This window comes from Cylas formicarius, unplaced genomic scaffold (genome assembly GCF_029955315.1).
Source record: "Cylas formicarius isolate icCylForm1 unplaced genomic scaffold, icCylForm1.1 PGA_scaffold_12__32_contigs__length_19106922, whole genome shotgun sequence".
In the NCBI taxonomy this organism is placed as follows: domain Eukaryota; kingdom Metazoa; phylum Arthropoda; class Insecta; order Coleoptera; family Brentidae; genus Cylas; species Cylas formicarius.
In genome coordinates this window covers 4992167-5013715 of record NW_026844225.1, presented here as the reverse complement: position 1 = coordinate 5013715, position 21549 = coordinate 4992167, and the positions used below count along the sequence as shown (strand labels likewise).

At 31.2% G+C, this 21549-nt stretch overlaps 1 protein-coding gene across 3 annotated transcripts in view; it reads right to left on the bottom strand.

Annotated features, from left to right (window-relative positions):
• The window catches only part of LOC132708719 (G-protein coupled receptor dmsr-1-like), a 283401-nt gene that overhangs the window by 129551 nt on the left and 132301 nt on the right, over positions 1-21549 (bottom strand). Inside the window, exon 3 of one of the 3 annotated variants that reach the window (XM_060681250.1) lies at positions 739-856. The exons of the other annotated variants lie outside the window; for them this stretch is intronic. Coding sequence (XP_060537233.1) covers positions 783-856 — 74 coding nt within the window. The 3' untranslated portion in view covers positions 739-782. The remainder of the gene's footprint in view (positions 1-738; positions 857-21549) is intronic. 3 annotated transcript variants of the gene reach the window in all.

Genomic DNA, 21549 nt, shown 5'->3' with positions numbered 1-21549 from the left:
AGTTCATATAATTGGGTACACTTGACATTTCTCTTGTTTTTAACAAAAGACCAAATCTAACCAAAACTATTCAACATTTTTTAGGATTTTTTTAATGTCACGTACAATTTTCACTAGATAGCTTTCATAGGAGTCCCTAATTTCAGATTTTATCTTCGACTTAAGGAATTTAAAATTTTGCAATTCTGTGGGACTACCAGGACTGGACCTTTTGTGACATCCAGCTTTCTTTTTTATATTGTATAATATAACTGAATTATACCAGGGAGGATACTTGTTATTAGCTGACTTTCCATAACGAGTCATACATATGTTAGAAAACATATCGTACATGAGCTGAAAGTTCAAAATTAAAATTATTATCCAATGACATAGGAAAGTCGTGTTTTCTATTGAAGGAATAAGCTAAATGAAGTGACAGAAGAATTTCAGGATGATGATCATCTTGCTGAACTAACTCATCTATTGCACTTGCTCCCATGCAATGTTGATAGTGTTATGCAGGACTAAGTCCAATATTTTATTGCTTCTATTTCCGACAAAAACACATTGGTTGGACCAGAGTTTAGGAAGTCGGAGTATGCACAGATATTGAAATTACCTAAAATACACAACTTTTTGCCATACAAAGTCGAAAGATACAATAAAATCAAAGAGGTTTTCCAAAGTGACTGTATTCATAGGTGGCACGTAAATCATCAAAATAAAAATTGTAAAATAATCAAAACTTGTTCTCACCAGTAAAACATCCACTCGAGGTAGCAGTTCACCTCTGTCGATATTTATCGTCGCTTGCGTAAGATCCAGTAGGCGAACATCCAGTAGGACACCGCCACCTCTGCATGTATTAGTAGCACTAAAATTATTGATAATAATTATCTTGTGCTAAAATTTTAATTTATTTAAAATTAAGTTTATGATTTACTGAATTTCCGTGTTTATATTCATGCCCAAAAAATATATCCAATATATTTTTTGGACAATTTAAACCTGACATTAAATATTCAACATTTGATTTCTGGAATCTTAGTTTTTTATTGAGTGATTTGAGTCAAACTGTGATATAAATATTTATAAAGAATACGTTTTATTTTTTAGATAAATTGCTTATATATCATATCGCAACATGTTTCTAATTAAATGTATTTTTTAAATATTATAAATTATATATTTCATAAAAAAATATTTACATACATGATGAATTGGGAATGTACAAATATAAAATAATAAAATTAATTTTTCTACTCCCGTCTGCAATTGTCTAATTACCCATCGATCTAGTATGCGGGAAGCGCCACTTTACCACGTCAATTACGTTTCCCACGGATTCGAACCACTTCGGACATTTCCGCGATTTTACCGCACGGGTTTGGGAGCAATCGGATTTTTACGTTTGTCAATTCTGACGGTCAAGTCAGTGAATGTATTCGTATTGTTTTGCGAAAATATACTCAAAAAATAACGATGTAGAAAAAGTATAGTATGCAACACGTTCGGTAATTTTTTTAAGTCACTAGTTAGATAAACTCTAAAGTCAAATTCCGTTTACCGCACTAGGGTTTGTTTTAAATACTCTTTTTATAAGAAAGTGGATTTGATTTTTAATTTAGATTGTGTCATATTGTAGTATAATTTACCTAAATTACTAATATTTTTTCGATCATTTAGAGCATTTACTTCTTTTTTAGTATGAATCATTTATTTTACTACAAATATTTGTGTTAAAATTTTAGTTAATAGTATTATAAATATTAATATTTAATCAAAATATATTTAAACAAGGCATTGAATATGCAACATTTGATTTCTTTGTTACTCGAATTTTACTTTTTAATTGAATAAAAACTGATTTTATGGATTTGTAAGATTTTAAGATTAAGTATTATTTTTGATATTTTATTTTTATCGTAGGACATGCGGGTTCGCTGTTTTATTTTATTAACCTTATGTTATTTTTAGGAAAATGATTTTTAGTTAAACTTTGTTCAAGTTTTGATAAAATTTCTGCCCTATATTCTGGTGATGTTAGTTTTATATGTTAAACCAATGCCAACACCATTTTTTTTTATTTCGGGGGTGATTAGAATTATAATTTAGATATCATGTACCTTGTGTAGGCCATTGTGTTTTATGTTATTATTATTAAGATTAATTTTCAAAGTTAATAAAATTAATTTTTGTTATCTTTTTCAATTTAGATAGTAAATTGTAACTTGTAATGAAAACTATTAAAATAATTTAGAATATTTTTTTTGTTAGTGTGGAGATATTGAGATGGGATTTTTATTTTGCTTTTGAGCCCTTATCTAATAAAGAAAATCTAATCTAATAAATAAATAAAAAGTAATATGATTGCACCTATTCTTTTTCCAATATTTTTTTGCGATTATGTCAGATAATGCGATCTGATTGCAAAGTTTATTAAAATGCGCTATACAACAGCCTTTTTTCAGAACGCATGTGCTGAATAGCGAAAATTGATTAAACAGTTGTTTGTAAATTATCGAGGTGATAAATATTTACCACAGCCGAGAATAACTGCAACAACCAACAACCAAGTAATGTTCTTAATGTTTTTTTTTTATTCTCGTTTCCTTTAATGAAGACGGATTGAAAGGATTCTAAAATAAAGAAAATGCCACGTCGAGTGTCATAGAAATCCGAATAATGGGCAAAAAATCTAAACTCGAATTTTAAAGCAAATAATTACACAGCTGCTGGCGATATTTAAGAGTGCACTCTCCTATAAAACATTATCGAAAACTTGGAAACTGAAATTCTTCGTTTATATTATCTTCGCTAAATACCGTCGGACGTAAGTTTTCTTTTTGAGTTCTAGAATTACCGAACCAATTTGAATTTTTATTTGCACTGTTAACGACCTCCTATTGTTTCTAACGAAGTAATCTTTTAATCGATTTGGTTAGTTTTGCGATGTTTTACGTCTCGGAAATACAGGGTGATTTAAAACGGGAGGGAAATCTAGAAACGAGATGCAAAGAGTTTATTTATGATGATTTAATGAAAAGGGTCTAATACAATTATTACTTTTTCTAAGACACTTCGACAGGCTACTGTTATATTTGTTACATTTTAAACTCGCGGTTTTATTTGGACTTTAGCACGGGCGATACACTCGGTGCTGCGTGTCAAATAGTGCTAAAAGGGTTGTAACTTGCTAGCCGCTTTAAGGCATAGGCAGCGGTGCCAGCTTTACAATATATATATATAAGTTCTACATTATTGCCACAACAACAGCTACTATTTACAAATCTTCTAGATATCTCTTGCCTTTTTGATAAATACAAAAAACCAAAAACTAGGAACAAAACAAAACAGAATATTTATCGTAAAAATTTAAAGTACGTACAAAAACAAAAACCGAATTGAAAAATATCAAACAATAGTTTTGGTTAGTAGTACATTTATTATTACATTAGATCTCTCCTTTTTAGTCGAAAAACTTCGTTTAGCTCCATATCCGCATTGTGGCTTTGAATGATAAGCAGTAATCCCGATATCTGCGTTCCAATTATTTATATCTTGGTGTAATTGTAATTTGGATATTTGTTGTTTCCTATAAAACTATTTATAATAACAGTAAATGAAACTCATGCAACCATTGCAGACTCGATCACGGTATTCACAAAGTCTTGTTCTTCCATTAATCGCTTTATTCATCTGAGAGAGCGGGAAATTTACTACATAGATATTTGAAACATGCGCCATCTTTATTTAAAGCTTTAACTTAGTGTTTCATCAGTCCTGATTTACTATGCAACGGTAGTAAAAGAATTTTTCGTGGAACAGTAGACTATCGTGAAGAATATTTTATGATCCGGGAGTTGAATTAACCCCTTTTGGCCAGGTCTTTTTCCCCTAATGTTGCTGTCTGTTTCTACTGTCCCTATCACACAAAACACAGGGTACTTCGCATATCCTGACTGCTGATCTAGTAGAAGTCCTACAGTCTCCTTAGTTAAACTTATGTCTCTTATTAAGTCATTAAGTTCTGATTGTAAAGATTACTGTGGTTGCTGAGAAACACTCTACACATTACCAACATCACTAAGGGTATCTTCTATTTCAGGTTCATGTTCAGAATCCCAGAAATTACATGTGACTTTCGGGGATGCCCGCTAATATTCTCTTAATATATGCAAAATGGATGCCAGTGGCGTAGCAATTTCAATTTTTAGAATGTTATGTTCCCATTTTAAAAACAATGAATGTGACATTTCAAAAATTAATTCAAAAATGTTGGGTGATAGAAACATAAAATCATTGTTTTTCTATAACTCCAAAAATGAAAGATACCAAATCAGAAAATCTTCTACCTGAAGATACTGTTTGACAGGTTGAAGTCCGTATTATCAAAAGTCAAAATTTTCCAACAATCCACCGTAACGTAAAGACTTAAAACAGTTTGTACAAAGAAAATTTGAATTAGCATTTCAGGCTGGCCGCTCGTAACTTAAAAATGGAATACATTTTTACAGGCTGGCATTGATAACTGACATACGTCCAACCCAGTCATCTTCTATAGAAAAATAGATCTAGTTTTGTTTTACTTCGAGAAAGAATTCATCATACCCGTAAAGAAATAGACCAAACCAATAAAAGTCTCCTGTCTCTACATCTTGAAATTGATTCATGGCAAAGCTGAAAATATTCGTTTAGATTCTTTCCAGAATCATATTCCAAATTTTGAAAACTAACGTCAACGCTAGTGAAACTATCAAACTCTTCTCAACTACCATTTACTGTGGTAAAACCAGTTCTTGTAAAAGGTTCCAACTTCGTTCTTGTCCAAAGAAAAATAACATCAAATGTTGAGTCTATCCTAAACAAACGGCCATCTCAAGCAGCTAATGAAATTCGATTTGAAAAAGCAGAAATTCTTTAAAAATCAAAACCTCCTAAATCTAATTTTCCAAAGCCTGAACGAACGCATTGCTCAAAATTCTCGGAAATTTAATCCTTACATCGGAATCCTAAAAGCAGATGAAGGACATGCTACGTTCGTCATAAACAAAATTGAATATCAGGAAAAGATTAAAGATACTCTTACAGATCGATCATATGGGCAAGTTATGTCATCTATGGAACGCAACCTTAAATCTGTTATTAAGGCTTCTTCTATCAAATACGGTCAATCATTTTTTATCGCCTGTTAGCTTAACGCTTTGAAGAGTGACGAGTTTTATCAAGGTGTCTTAGAAAGTTTCTCTCCATTGCATTTCATTGTTAAAATAAAAAACGGAAAAATGGAAAGAGCAAAATTTTAAGATGAAATGTAGTCTAAAATTTTTTAAAATGTGTTTTTAGAAGTAAACTGTGTTGAAAATGAGATTTCTTCTAGTTCTATAGTCTCTACAGTGCTTCGCATTGCCGCTTTTGGGTATTAGTATAAATGTTGATTTTTACCAATTTAAGTTTTGTTAATGTTATTATTGTTATATTTGTTATATAATTATAATTTTACTTTGTAAACAAAAGAGTTGATAACCGATGATTTTTGGGCCTGTTGGTGACGTGTGCGTAAGTTTTCTGTAAACCGGATGACCCAATATAAGGTCTCATTTTCTATTGATAAAAATATCTAAGAATGGGAGATTGTTAATAGTTTTTCATTCAATGATAAAACGTGTGTTAGGTTGTATAGATTTTACATGGTCTATAAAAACTTAAAATTAGACTAGATATAGACATTTGATTGTTGTATTATAAATCTAGTTGTCATTTTTATATCATATCAAAATTAAGCAAACGTTTGATTAACATCTGTATGTTGTCAAACCGACATCAATCCGTTTTAAAATAACCGTGCAAGTTTATATTCATTCACAGCGCGAGATAAATACGTAACAACATTTAACGCGATTATAAAATCCCTTTGCGAACTTAATACGCAATAATAAAATTAACTGTAATGTTAATAGCCATTTTTTACCACGTTTTATTAATGCTGAGGATTAGCTTAACGCGTCCGAGGAAAAGCAGCTTTTATTAAATCATCGTTAAATTAAGTAAATTTATGGAAACGGATCGCGTTTTGTTATTGCCTCCCATTTTCAATTTTTTGGTCGAGCTCTGCTTTAACCTCCCTATTCTACACTTTAAGAGTAAAAAGGAACGTACGCAGTATTTTTGGGGAATTATACCTAGTCACTACCTGTTTAACCCTTGTAATTTCAGTCCTCAAATGTCCTCCTACTGATATATCTCAATTTCGCCCTACCCTATCCAAAGTATTGGGAACTGTAATTTATATGCGATTAGCACGTTTTATGCTGAATCGATATATACTTCCTGCTACCCAATCTGGATTTCGAGCTAACTTGAGCACAGACCATAATAGATGACGTATTTCACGCTTAAGATCAAAATGAAAATCCTTGTTTGGTTCTTTTAGACTATAGTAAAGCTTTTTATAGGGTAAACCATAAAAGCCTTAGGCACTTGCGTCTGGGTGACTTAGCATTGAATTTCTTCCAAAATTATTTTTCAAATAGAATTCACGGTTTTGTGTTAGCTGATGAAGTCTCACAGTTGGCGCCAGTAATGAAAGGATGGGATATTGTGACATATTCCTTTCTCTTTGACCTTCGACTTTTCGAAATTCATTAAACATCGTTATACACATCAATATGCTAACAATACGGAATTACATACTACAAAACTGCTGCTGTCAAACTTATTGAGGCTCGTTCGGTGTTTAGTAAAATTCCCACTTCTGTTGGATTAATACTTAATAACTTCAAAACGAAGTTGGTTATTTTTTGACGGGATACAGTTGAGCCTGGTCATCTGGCTAATTTAAAAATAAAACTCAGTGGGAGTGATGTTAGTCCTAATAAAGTAGGTATTTATGGTTACGTGTTGATTATGGCCTACACTTTTTAAGCCAGGTATCCGATATTCTGAAAAAGTGATTTTACAATATATAGATGGATAGATAGATAGAAATTTAACGTAACAAGTTTGCACATACCTACATAGATATACAGGGTGTTTTCTAATTGAATGTAAATAATTAAGGGGGAGATTTTTAGGTCAATTTTAAAAAGAAAACTGAATATGAATACATGTCCTAAACGTCTTAACTAGTGAGATACAGGGTGTTAAATAAAATATATTTCTTTGATATCTGTAATACCTCTTTAGACATTTCAATGAAATTTGGAACACATATTCTAAATATCAAAAGGCATTATTTAGTGTACCAGAATTTTGTTAAAATACACCAGTGGCGGGCGTACGGAATTTCAAATGTCTTTTTTGGTTGGCATTGATGGTACGCCATCGATTTCTCTTAAAATAAAATTTATTCTTACAGTCTCGAATCATTTATAAAAAAATATTATTTTTTGATTTTTTCCACCCGATGTACGGTTTTCGCATAAAAAAATAAAAAAAATCTCAGCATGGTCATAACAATATCGTTAATATGACAGCATACATATAATTATCATCATTATCATCATTATCATTTCTTAATTAAGTAATTGTCTATTGATAAAAATCAAGAAATTTTTTTTAGAAGTCATTGGAGATTGTAAAAATAATTTTTATTTTGAGGGAAATCAGTGGCGTACAATCAAGGTCCGGCAAAATATAGAGGTGAAATTCCGTACGCCCACTACTGGTGTGGCTGAATAAAACGTTGTTACTATTATTATTGTTATTATGTAGAGCTCGTTTCTTATTTTTTATCAGATGGTCGTATTGCCACGACACGTATTCTCGTTTAAGTTAATCGAAAACCAGGCTTAAACTGAAGTCATTTTCTATGTATAGGATGTCTAAAATAAGGTTCCCTACCCCAAAACTCAGAAACTTCGAACGGCAGAAACAGAAATTTCCATTTAGATTTGTTTTTATTTTAAATTTTTAATATATGCAAGATGTTCCGTTCATCTGGGGTAAGTACCAACTGTTGTTTTCCTAAAGAAGGCTTAATTATTTAATTAATTAATATTTTTTTGAATCTTTGAATAGGTTATGCACCTTTTCTCAAGACCTCAAGACCAAAACTAACCAAAACTAACCACCCTCGTAAAAAGAGCTCACCTAAGAAAACTGCAGCACTGAACTAATCCAAAGTACGAAATTATTTCATTTTTTTATCTAACTCAACTTTACCAGAATTATATAGTTGTAAATCTGTTGAAACCCACAAAAGAGAGTGGAAAAAAACAATGTTAAAATTTAGGAGAGGGAACGTTCAAGCGACGTTGCAACAAAAGAAAATTTTATGCCAGTTTTAAAGGCGGAAGTTAATAATGTAAAACCGGAATTTGCCTTAAGCGCTTTATCTGTGGAACTTGTCTGTCATTCGATATTTAGAATAAGAGTGAAGAAGTTAACTCCGATCCTGTGAAGCAAATCCCATTACCATTGTAACATCGAGGAAGGTAGTTTGAGTGTAAAAATCGGAATAATTAAATTTTAATAAATATGATGAACAGAACGGATTTTTCAACTTAAAGTTCTTTACAGCTTCGTTCATTAAAATTTAAATGCAGAACTTTTCAAATCTGAAAATTTAGGAATATTTGTTATTTATTTTGCATCCAATTACAGAAAAGAGTCACTTTTGGAAGTGCTAAATCCATATTCTATTAAAACTCAAGGTGAACATTCCATATATTCAACCCCCCATAGAACATTTGCAGCACCAAGTAAAATCAAATATAAAAGCAGAAAATATTACTCCAAATTTCTTGAAATAAATGTAATTAAAAATGCAATTAATTATATACCTGTTGAGAGCTGGAAAAATGAAGCGAAGCACATTTTAAAAATTTTTGTATTTGCTTACAAAATAATATGGAGCCTATCGTACCTAATCATAATGACAACTCTGAAAGTGAAACCGAATTAGATTTTGAATAAAAGTTACATGGTCAATGTTCTACAAATTAACTTTATTCCTTCAGAAGTTAGAAAAAATAATTTAATACAAAACTTGTAAGGTAAAATTGAAAGTTTTCTTTCGTGTTAATGTTAATTATGGACGGGGTCCAAAAAAATTGCATATAAAAACATTTATTTTTTCATTGAATGTCCTGTATATTAAACCCTTGTATCATAGCCCTTTAAACCCTGATTGTAAAAACATATAACATATTATTGTTATTTTTGATATTTAAGATAAGAAATGTCAAAAATTAGAATTTCATTATTTGTTTTGACGTCTTTATTAAACCATTTAATTCTTCACAAAGTTAATAGCTCTTTTTTAGTTTTTCTGTAGTTTGATTAATCCATTTAGAACGATTGGTATTCATATATTCATCTTATTCTTGCTTAATAAAATAAATTTTATTTTTTAAATGGTTCGGTAAAAAAGAGTCTAGAACCGTATTTTCTATATTAAATGTATTAAATTAGGCTTTATTGAACATCTCGATAAGAATAATGGTATTTTAGAACATCATTATGCTTTTAGGCTAAACTTTAGTACGGAGGGAGGGAAAACAAGAAATGTATGGATACCGCTGGGGCTTGACCCAGTACTTTCACATCTACGTTAATGAGCTATTTAGCTGAATATCCAAGGAACAGAGTGACATGGTTTGTTTTGCAGATGACTTCACCATAGTCATTAGTGGAGAAAAGTGAGAGAATATGATACATATAATAAGTTGGTATGATAAAACTTATTTTCTTGAGTTCTCAATAACCAAACTGAACGAACCCACTATTACCGACATAACTGTTCATAGCATTGACTGTCCAAATCACCCCCACTTCAATATCTTGGAGTCATTATAGATTCAACTTTTAAATAGACAATTTAAACATACTATTAAATAATTCCTGCAACGTCATTGTTTTTACTCCCTGCGAGCATACATTGACACTGTCACTGGAATCGATGCGCTATAACACTGTATAGTACTGTCTAATTTTGTTTGTATTAGATGTGTGTTTTTATTTTATTTATTAATTTGATTTTATTGCACTTGAATATCACTTCTGACTTGCTACAATTGTACGTCCCTTTTGTACGAAACGTAGTCAATAAATGAATCTATCTAAAATGGAAAGAGCATATTGGATATCATTTTAAAAATTAATCCACAAATATCATCAATTTAGACAAATTATGACTATAAAGATGCTAAAAACTGTGTAAACATTAAAAATCAATCAATTGTGTTTAAAATCAGAACTAAGATTTGTCCAAAAAAGTAAAAAATTCTTGCACACAGAACACAAAATATCACGCGACATACACAAAATAACTCAATTATGCCAAATGCAAGACTATCTAAATGCCAAAAATATATTTTTTATAATCCTACCCAAAATATTTAACATGTTACCAGTTGGATTTAAAAATAAGTCACGCCCTCTAGAGCGGTCTGGGGGCACAATGGGGCCCATCTGGTAGCCTAAGTACCTGGACGCCCGTGAGGACGCCTCGCTTTAACACCAATACCACTGCTATTGTAAAAGAAGATTCTTCGGTCCATAAAATTGTATGAAAACATAGAGGGTCGATTTCTAGTCTTATTTTGAAAAGATGCCACTTGTTTTTTCTTTACAATTCTCAAAATTTTTCCATAGTTTTATGCATTGTGCGGATAAACCATATTCTTTCATTTGTACCCTACAACTCTAATATTAATATCTTTCCTAAAATCTGCAGGAAGACACTTAGCGATGGAATTTTATAATGGATGACCCTGTTCAAAAAGGGACCAAATAAAACATAAGAAAAGAACTTAATATATACGAGTTAAAGGAAAAAGATAAAATTAAAGGTAACAGAAAAAATGGACGCAACATGGAGACAGGAAGAACTACGATATTGAATTATACTCGTACATACATAATTCTTTATACCTGAACGGTGACGAGTCAATTTGTATTAATTATTTGCAAATTAAATAGGTAATAACGTTGTTGGTTAGGCTGACATGTCACTTTTTTTTACTTTTTGTTGAACCCATTCAAATCCAATGAAATCAAATTTATTTCAGGTATCGAATAATATCAAAAATATAAACAATATATTGAAAAAATTAAACATTCAAATAATACACAAATATAAAAAACGATTACAACAATATGTAATCACAGTCAAAAAATTCATTTAACATATAAAAAGCATGACGAACTAAATTGATTTTTACCCTGTATTTAAACTCATCAGCGCTATGTGTCTGTTTCAGTGAAGTAGGAAAATTATTAATAAGTTTTATAGCCAAAACAACCGGGAACTATAGACCTATTTATGCCTGTTTTTTTTTCAATATTGCTCCTTAACCGTTGATGCAAATTAGGATTTTGAAGTGGCTCACAGCTATTAGGATTAGATTTAAGAATTAACACAAAATTGCAAATAAAAATACCACACAGGGTTAGTATTTCCACATCACGAAATAGTTGAGAACAAGAGAAAAATCTAGGTTTAGATAATATATTGTCTTATGATTAGCTTCTACAATCTAAATACTTTTCCGGAACAACATACTTAATATTCTATAATTTAGGCACGAATGAACATATTCAAAATAATATAAACGCAACAAATCCATAGAAACTATTTTTTTTAAATATGGTCTATTTGATTAGTTCAGGTTAAATGGGTATCGAAATAGGCTCCCAGAAATATGGCTACTTCTCCCTGATGGAGAGTTTTGCTATTAAATCTACTCAAAAGACTTTTGTTTATATGCCTACAAAAACTCCGTTTTCTCCGCATTCAAAATATGATTATTAGATCGACAATAATATTGACGTTGGTACTATTGTCCAACGGTTCCAGAGTTATTAGCAGACTGCAGACTGCCCTGAGGAACCTCACTTAAAACCAGCTTAGATTCAGAAATATAACTAGTACTACCATCTTTAAGCTTTACTGCTTGACATCTATTAGTCAAATTTTTTTTAACCATTCAAGTGCATCTCCAAGCAAGCCATAAGCAAATAATATATCGACCAGCATATGAATATTGATAACGTTGAAGGCACGTTGCAAATCAAAAAATACACAGGCAGTTCCTCCGGTCTTGATCTAAATTGGGAAGAAGATGTTTGTAGAGTGAAAGAATTGCCTAATCTGTCGAACACTTTATACGAAACTCGAACTGTATATTTCACGGAAATATATTTACATCCAGGAATGATAAGAGACTCATGTCAAAGGCATTTTCAAAGATTTTAGAAAATACTGACAGAAATGCTATTCCTCTATAGTTCGAAACTAACCTAACGTCGCCAGTCTTGTAAAGCCGAAAAATTATCGCATTTTTTAAGCAAGATGGAAAAGTACCAGTAGAGAAAGATAATTTACAAACCATGCGAATGGCTCAGTGATAAATTTAACCGCATGCTTTAGGATCGAGCTTGGCACACCATCATAACAGGAACGGTTGTTCTGCGTAACTGATAGAATAATATCGACCATATCCGCATCAGTAACTACAGCAAAATAAAGATAATTAGAGATAGAGATGGTAAACAAATCTAAGTATGCAGCAAGTGAAGATTGAAGTCTTCAGCAGCAACCGCACCGCAAGATATTTCTTGACCACTCGAGTTAACAAAGCACTCAGGAAGTTTGGAAAATGGTGGCCGTTCTTTATTAATAATGATTTATTAATAGTGATTTTCAATTTTTTATAGCTATTTAGGCTGTTTTGACTGAAATAATTTGTTTGCCTATTGAGATCCCGCAACCAAGCACTCTCACTAATAAATATCTGGAGCTATATATGGTTTCCTGGAATATACTTATAATTTAATTAAACTAACGGTGACAAGATTTTCACTTTTATTCAGTTTTAGCTGTGATGTTTTATGTCTTATTTTCTTTGTTCTCACTAGTGATTAATTAGCAATCTAATAAAGAAATTTTTATATTAATCAGATGATCATGAAAATATTTCATCATATTTTTTGTATAACGTAATTTGTCTATCAGAGAGAACCTACAATATATCAGCTAAATATCAGTACCGTATCATAATCATTTCTAAAATTTATCTATAAATTCTTATTTTTTTTGTCGTAATAAATGATTTAAACTAAAAAAAAATATACTCTTTTGGTTAATGTTTTAAGTTCCGGTTCAATAAATTTTGTCTTTAACAAATTTTGGGATTTGAATTTATATGACTTGAGCGCCATCTACCTTACGTCTAGTGAATCATGTTGAAAGTACGCCGTCTCATTACTGTTCATAAACATGGAGTTGATGAAATAGTGTAGAGTTTCTATGATTTCAGCAGTCAAATTTATTTTAAGCCGGTACCGTGGAAAACTTTGAAGTTGTAGTAAAGTCATTTCAGGCTTTTATTTTTACAGTAATATAGATGAATCATATGCACACAAAAAAATTGTTTTAAAACTATAGAAATATTAAATAAAAAGTTTTTATCGAAAAATGCTGTCAACTAAATGTTGCTGTCCCTCACGTTTCTTGAAGCGAAGGAGGATTTAAAATGAAACTCGCAAAGTAAGTAGTGTGTTATTTTTGTTACGTTGCACCTTAAAGGGAAAAAATCAAAGCAAAAATCACTGTGATTACTACACTCCACTACAGGAAGTGAAAGTTTGTTTAACAGATACTTCTTTGAGGCATACATATTATATTTTACGACTTATGCGAATCAGTCGTAGAAATTCAAAATAGGATACGTGACATTTGAGCGAAATGAAAAGTTTCGTCGACCAATCATAACTGGGACAAAGTTATCTATACCGACGAAACACATTTAATGAGGATTGTCTCAAAAGGACCGTAAAGTTTGCGCAGGGCAGCATGGTATGCGGTTGTATGTCGGTCAAAGGGCCTTGGAACTTTGCACTTTATTGAATGTATAGCAAACGCAGTCAAATTTCATCATATCCATGAACATCGCACAATGGTACGGAATTTTTGGAAAAATACCGTGTTGCACTTTATATATCCACCTATACATATATACATTTTTTGCTATTTTTTTCAAACTAGCAATGCGTTATCAGCAAGGTACCAGGCCTCTCCAGATTTTTACCAAAATTACATCAGTATGAAAATAGCTTTTGGTGAGAAATTCGTTGGTGTTCATTTTTATAATGCGGTTAGCATTTCAATTTCTATTAATTTTTGTGGTGTGATTAAATCGACTGACAAAAGTATAATATGTAGATGTACCAGGAAGTATATTGGATTTTAGATAATAAATATTTATCATTTGTGCCAGGATATTGAAATTCTAGGGCAAAGTATAAAATTGTGATGAAATAATTAATATTTCTGTGTATTCTAATGGAATCTAAACAATTAAATTTGCGATTTTTGGGTCCATTTTAAAAAGATATTTCATGTCTTAAACGTCTGAGATACAGCGTGGTGAAGTTTTCAAAAACAAAATATATTTCTTTAATATCTGTAATACCACTTTAGATATTGTAATGAAACCAGAAGGCATTATTTAAAAATAAATTTAATTTCTTAATTTTTTTCAATTTGATGTACGGTTTTTGCTTATAAAAATAAAAACCTCTTCTTTGCATGATCATAACAGTGACGTTAATATGAGAGCATGCAGAGAATTATTATCATTATTATTTATTAGTTCAGAAATTGTCTATCTGTTTTATTAAACCATTTCAAAAAATCAAAGTGCGAATAGGAGGTACGTAAACTCTGAGGTGTGTAGGCTGTGTCTGTAAAAATTATTAATTCTGTTGTCAAGATTATTGTTTGACTTCAGTTTTTGAATTCATTTTTTCGCGTCTTATTAATTTGGTGTTAAAAATATCCTAGCATTGTTAATTAATTAATTAATTAATTAATTAATTGTTATTATAAAAGAGCGGTCGAGTTTACTAATGAGGAGTTCGCAGATATGTATTTTCTGCTAAGCGATTATATCAAGCGCTTTCCTAATAGAATCGTACGAGATGTACATAGAAGGTTGACTGAAACAGCTACTTTGAGGGCAAAAAATCATTTAAAGGAGGTCCATCGGACTGTAAGAACTCCAGGCATTAAAGAAGCAGTTTTAAATTCTATTGATCAAAATTCTGAACTTAGTACTAGAAAAATTGGAAATAATCTGAATATCTCGCACTTGTTGGTATGGAAAAGTGTTAGTATGGAAAAGATTTTCTTTTGTACCTTTGTCAACGAGTCTTGGCGTTACTTTCAATGAGAATAGTTTATCATTAAAAAAAGAGCAGTCTTTTGATTTTTGTTTCTGAAGGACACTAGTTGGTAACTAAAAATTGGTTATTTTGTTTTAGATAAATATTGCATCCTGTCATTTTAACGATATTGTTATGACCATGCAGAGAAGAGATTTTTTTAAGGCGAAAACCGTACACGGATTGAAAAAAATATGGGATCAAATATATTGATAAATGATTGGAGATTGTAAATATAATTTTTAATTTAGAACAAATCAGTGGCGTACCATCAATGTCTGCCAAAATAGAAAGGTGAAATTCCGTACGCCCACCACTGGTGTATTGTAAAAAAAATATGGTATACTAAATAATGCCTCTTGATTTATAATATACGCGTGCTAAATTTCACTAAAATATCTAAAGTGATATTACAGATATAAAGAAAAATCTTTACTTTTTGAAAACTTTACCACCCTGTATTCGAAAACTTAAGATGTTTAGGACATAGGTTCATATGAAGTTTTATTTTTAAAATTGAACCAAAAATCGACCAATCAATAATTGACAATTAATTAGAATGCACACTGTATAGAGAAATATATTTAGATGGCTATTGAGACCTGCCATAAATATTGTATATACTCGTACATAAGTAGTTGTTTGGGAAACTTTTTGATCTGCCTCGATCCGCCGCGATTATAACTTCTTTTATTTTTTATGATGTCACAACTTTACTATTTAAAGTATTGTTTTTAGGAGTACTGAGCAAAGAATCAAAGAATAAAAGAAGAACAAAAATTTTAAATATATCGCATATTTTTAAGAAATTCAACACGCAAAAATACTTTGCAAAATATATTTATGTTTCGAAATATAACTTCCTTTGAAAATTCGAAATTAAAGGCAAATAAAGATAACAGTTAGTAATTATTAAAAATAATAGAGTCCAAATGAATATTAAAATTCCTTGTAAAATAATATTTTTAATTTTATTTTTTTAGGTTTATTATAATTATAATGGGATAGTAGATAAGTTCTCAGAGTAGCGTAAATTATTATTTGAAATTAATTATGAGCAGGGCATCTCAAGCAAGTGGCTCCCTATCATTAGAGATATTGAACCAAAGTTGTCTAGTCTTATTTACATTTCAAATTTATCACATTTTTATGTATGGCCTTGAACATTATCAATTTTTCTTAAATAAAGCACCCTCGAAATCATATAAATCTAAATATTTTTATATAAACATGGACAGTGGAAAAGTAGTAATCTTTCAAATTTGGGGACCTATAAAAAAATACCGAGAGTATATATTATAAAAATAAAAAGATGATGGTAGTCACGGTGAACTAAATACCCTGCTTACATAAAAATATAGGAAACAAAATGTTAATCAAAATAAGAATAAGAATAAACTTTTTTTTTATGTCTTTCCTTGTTCACCACATAATATTATAAACTGATATCAGTTTATTCCATGTTTTGAGGCATTTATGTGTTGCATGAGTATATGAAGGTAAAAAAAACTTTTCGCAAAGACACGACCCAATATTCCTGAGGCTTTAACCTAGCAAATAAAAAATCCGCTACTAAATTTTGAATGCAAAACTTGTCTTTGGGTTTTCTAAAAACAATAGAGAGCACGGAAGCTGCATGTTTCGGACAGGAAAGAACGATGTGACAAAGGCATAATAAACCAAAATTATCAGCAGTAAAAATGAGGGATTGCAAAAGTTCCTTAGTAAGCATAAACTTTAATTTGAAGATAGTCATACAAAAAACAACTAGTTCAATTTTTAAGAACCAAATCATATGACACATGACTGTGATTTGCATCCTGTAGAGATAATATTGGCCGAATTAAAAAACTAAGTTAGAAGCAACAATATAAGCCCAAAACTATAATTACAATTAAACAGTTTTCATATGTGTTTCAATATTCTTACCGCTTTGATTTATTGCTACAAAAATGTCTACGAGTAGATAAAAACGTAAATATCATGAATAAAACTGGACATTTTTGGTTTTTCCATTATTTTGGCTAATACACAAAATTATTAAAATTTGATTTTTCTATTCCATAAATTAATGTGCCAAGGAAAACAAAATCTTTACAATATAGCTAATTTAATGGGGTAATTCATATAATTTAAATTCTTCAGTAAAGAAGTAATGATTTTAAAGAAAACAAAGTTTTAAGTAGGTAACTCATTAAATTTAAGAAAACAATTATAGCTTTGGTAGTGGCTGCTTTTTGGATCAGATTATTTGATTTTTCCGTTTAAACCCATTTTAATTGGGTGATAACTAAATAGAACTCAATGTAATAAGCTGAAAGTTTAATCTGATTGACATAAATGATTTCACAAGTGTCAAATTATTACTTTCCATTAACCAAAATAATGAAAAAACTAAACTAAACTAAAAATGCGAATCTTGGTGTGTGGAATTAGAATAATATTCGGAACAACTTTCTCAAATATTTTTTCCTGATATCTCTAACGCGAAGCAACATATAGAAAATTGGTCCTGTTTGTGGATTGACGTTTAAAATTTCAATTTTAGTTGAGTATAACGGAGTTTTTAAGAGAAAATTGTAGATTGTTTTTGTAAATTTGTGAAGTCTTAGTTGGTAAAATGCCTAATAAACTCAAACCATAGTTCAAGCTAAGGGCGAAGTCACGCCCTTTATTTTTGTTTGATAAAAACGCCTTGTTCTATTATTCAGTTGTCAGCATAGCAACTATAAAAATAATTCTAGTCAACATAAGAACTACTGTTAATTTCAGAATTAAAGAGTAGAAGTAACAAAGGTGGTAAGTGCTGCAATTTATGAAATTAGTTATTAACACGATTACGTCATTATCTATGTTATTAAAGGAGATACATAGTTTAATAAAGTAAAATGTTTTTATAGATTTTATGATTCAATACATTCAATGTTAAATGTTTTCAAGTACAGGCCATCGAATTTTTCCGACATTTCAAGCGATGAATCAAAACCGAATACAATACATGTGTAATTTCTGCTCACTTTGATAAATGGAAACAAAATTACCGAGTTACTTTTCTTAATAAAGTAATTACAATATTAAGATTGCATGTGGGTTTATTACAAATATATTTTTTAAACAAGTGAAATTATAAAACATGAATAGAAAAAAACAATCAAAAATCTCTGTTTCTAATCACTGAGGTCGCCATTCAATCAATGAAAATAGCTACATAGTTGATGTATGGAACTGAGGCGGCTTTTACTGATGAAAATCCATTTATCAAAATAAATAAGAACTAAAAGTTCAGATTTTCACGAAATTATATATTTTGACATGATAATTGTTTCGACAACACGGTGTTGTGGTGGGTGTTGTTTATCAAATTTCAACATCAGAATGATCATCCTGAGATGATTGTTTATATTCCTTCAGAGGTGCTGTCCATAGCCCATTTTGAAAAAAGAATCAAGCTCTTCTCAATACTCTGTGATTCAAAATTCCAAAGTTGACAGCAATCTAGCAGTAGTATGGTCCATGAAATTCTGCAATGTAACGCAAGCTGAATATTCATTAACACAAATATTTTCAGGATAACACTGTCGCTTACCTTTTCTCACTTTGTTATATGCTTGATGCAAATTACAATTATTCCCTTTTCCATTATTTCTAAGCAACCGGTATTGACGTTTAGACAAGTTAAAATCCAAATCTAACGGCAAAACTTTATGGAAGAAGTTGTTGGCTGCTTGGTATCTGACAAATTTTTATTTTTTTTATTTTTTTATTTTTGGCGAAGAAGTGATCTATCACTATCACAGTATGGCGAATTTTATTTGACCTTTTAAGTTTAAAACACAACACCTGGTGACAAATCACTTTAAATGTCAGATAAATTCCAGAGCCTATTTGAAAACATGAATGTGCTACATAATAAAGTTTACAAACCAAAACCAAAAAAGAAAATGTTGCCAAAATACGGAACTACCTTGTAATGCCAATTGTTATATGTATCGGTTGCTAGCATATTTCTATTACACCCATTATAAATCAAAAATGAACTTTTTATCATAATCTCAAATCGGTTCATAAATTCAGAAAAAAATAGCATCAAAAATGTGGCCAATTTATGATGTTGCTACGGCAGAATTGTCTTACAGATGGGGTAGTTTGGACTATTTACAGGAAATTATTTTTCGTCGATTTCTGACGCTGCAATTCTACACGGTAATACCGCCAACGTACGCTCAGGCAGGCCACAGTTATTGGGTTATGGAACTATGTTTCGGTTGTTCTATTATCCGAATTAATTTCGCTGCCGCATTGACACTGCCCACGCCTACAACCGAATTACGAAATCATAAATATGTAATAAGAATTTAGAGCCCATTTCAAGATTACCCACCGAATTAAGCTGTTTAATCTGAAATAATTCTGATGGGAATTTATTATTTATATGTGCCCTAGAAATTGCAATACCCAGTTTATGGTTAGCTTTATTTATGATGCGTTGTCAGTTGATTGAATTTATGAAGTTTAGTAAACGATTAATTTTTTATCCCAGCCTTTTCACAAATATCCAGAGTGATATTTTCCTAACCATGTATAAAATATCATCTTTGTCTTCAGCTAGGATGATTTGGTCGTCTGCACAGTATAGGGTGTCTCATTTTGTACATTTGTATTATATAAGAAAGACCAGCACCTTTAACTACACTATTAATTAATATACTCAAGAGTGAAGTTAGACTAGCAATCAGCAGACTTAAACTCAATGAGGGAGCGGAATCAGATTTAATAACACCAGAAATAATCAAGACAATAGAAGAATAATAGAATAATCGGCATAATAGACAATAGACTGAACTCGACTAGTGACCATGACATTACATAAAAAGTGATGCTTTCGAAAATATGACAAATTCAGAACAATTTTTTTTATCTCGCATTCCAGCAAGGTAATGCTACAAATTATCGACTAAAGACTGAGAACCTTCTTTCAAGCAGAAATGCCAGAGGAGCAGGCCGGATTTGTCACGAGGACACATTTTGAATATGACACAGATGACCGAGAAATCAAGAGAATTCAAAATTTGATTGTACATTTGCTTTATAAACGAATATTAAAAGAATCTGGTATACCACAACAGCTCATCTCCGTTATAACTGAACTATCAACCATACCACGGGATTGGCTAATGTGCTCGACATCCGGTCTATTAAACTCCACTTAGAACAAGGAGTCAGTCAAGGATGCAGAATGTCTCTACAACTCTTTAATATATACGGAGAATATATTACGAGGAGAGCGCTTGAGGGATGGGCAAAAGGCATCTCAATAAATGGCCGAAAAATAATCAATCTGCTCTATGCGGATGAAGCAGCCCTCTTTGTGAGCAGTCAAGAGGAGCTGATTGACCTCGTTCAATGAGTTGAGAACGAAATTCAACTGTTTGAACTTTAGTTAAACACAGTCAAAAATCATGATAATGAATAGACAACACAACAATCACCTACAAACAACCAAGATTGACAGTTCGACGTTGTGATTAATCACAAATTCAGGGACACTACAAGAGGAGATCAAACGTTGATGTGCTCTGACAAAGGTGGCTATGGGACAGATGACCAGAATTTGAAAAGATCACCAAATTTCAACAACCTTAAAAATGTCTAATCTTTCCAATGCTGACATACGGCTGTTAATTTTGGACATTGCGACGATCAGAAAGAAGAAAGATTGATGACACCGAAAGGATCTGGTGGACCAGAATGTTATGAACTCGATGAACTGATCACAGAACAAATAAACCAATTTCAAAAGAGTTGAGGATTAACCAGACATTCTCCAGTAAACCCCATCTGCGGCAAATTAATAATGATTATAAATTTCAGGCACTTCCTCTTCTCTAGTTCTTTTTTATTGGACTTAATGCTTATGTTAGGTTAAATTTAAGTTTAAGTGTTGCGTATTTTGTTAAATTATCTACTGTTCACTATGCTGTCGCGAGCAGAGAGCGTCTTGAGGCATAAAAATCTGTGTGATACTTAATCTTCCTGTAAAAATAAGGCTCGCCTCGGAATCTGATATTTTTTTAGGATAAACAAACTAAACGTAAGGGAGCGTTGTTGGTGCGTGTTAATCCACCCCAATTCAACTAATTCGCGAGGCACTCTCTGACGACGGCGGCGCCTAATACCGAAGATTAACCGAAAACATGAATTCTGATTTTGTTTTCATTCTTTTAATGTCCATTGAACCTAAAAACGTGCTATATAATGAATCTGCAAAGTTAATATCCTACTACTACTACTAAATCCGAGCTTTACTTAAAATATGAAATTTGTAGGCTACTTTAGTAAAAACTAGTATAACAGAATCGAACGTTCGGTCGAGTTCCACTCAATTCTTGTGCAATTGCA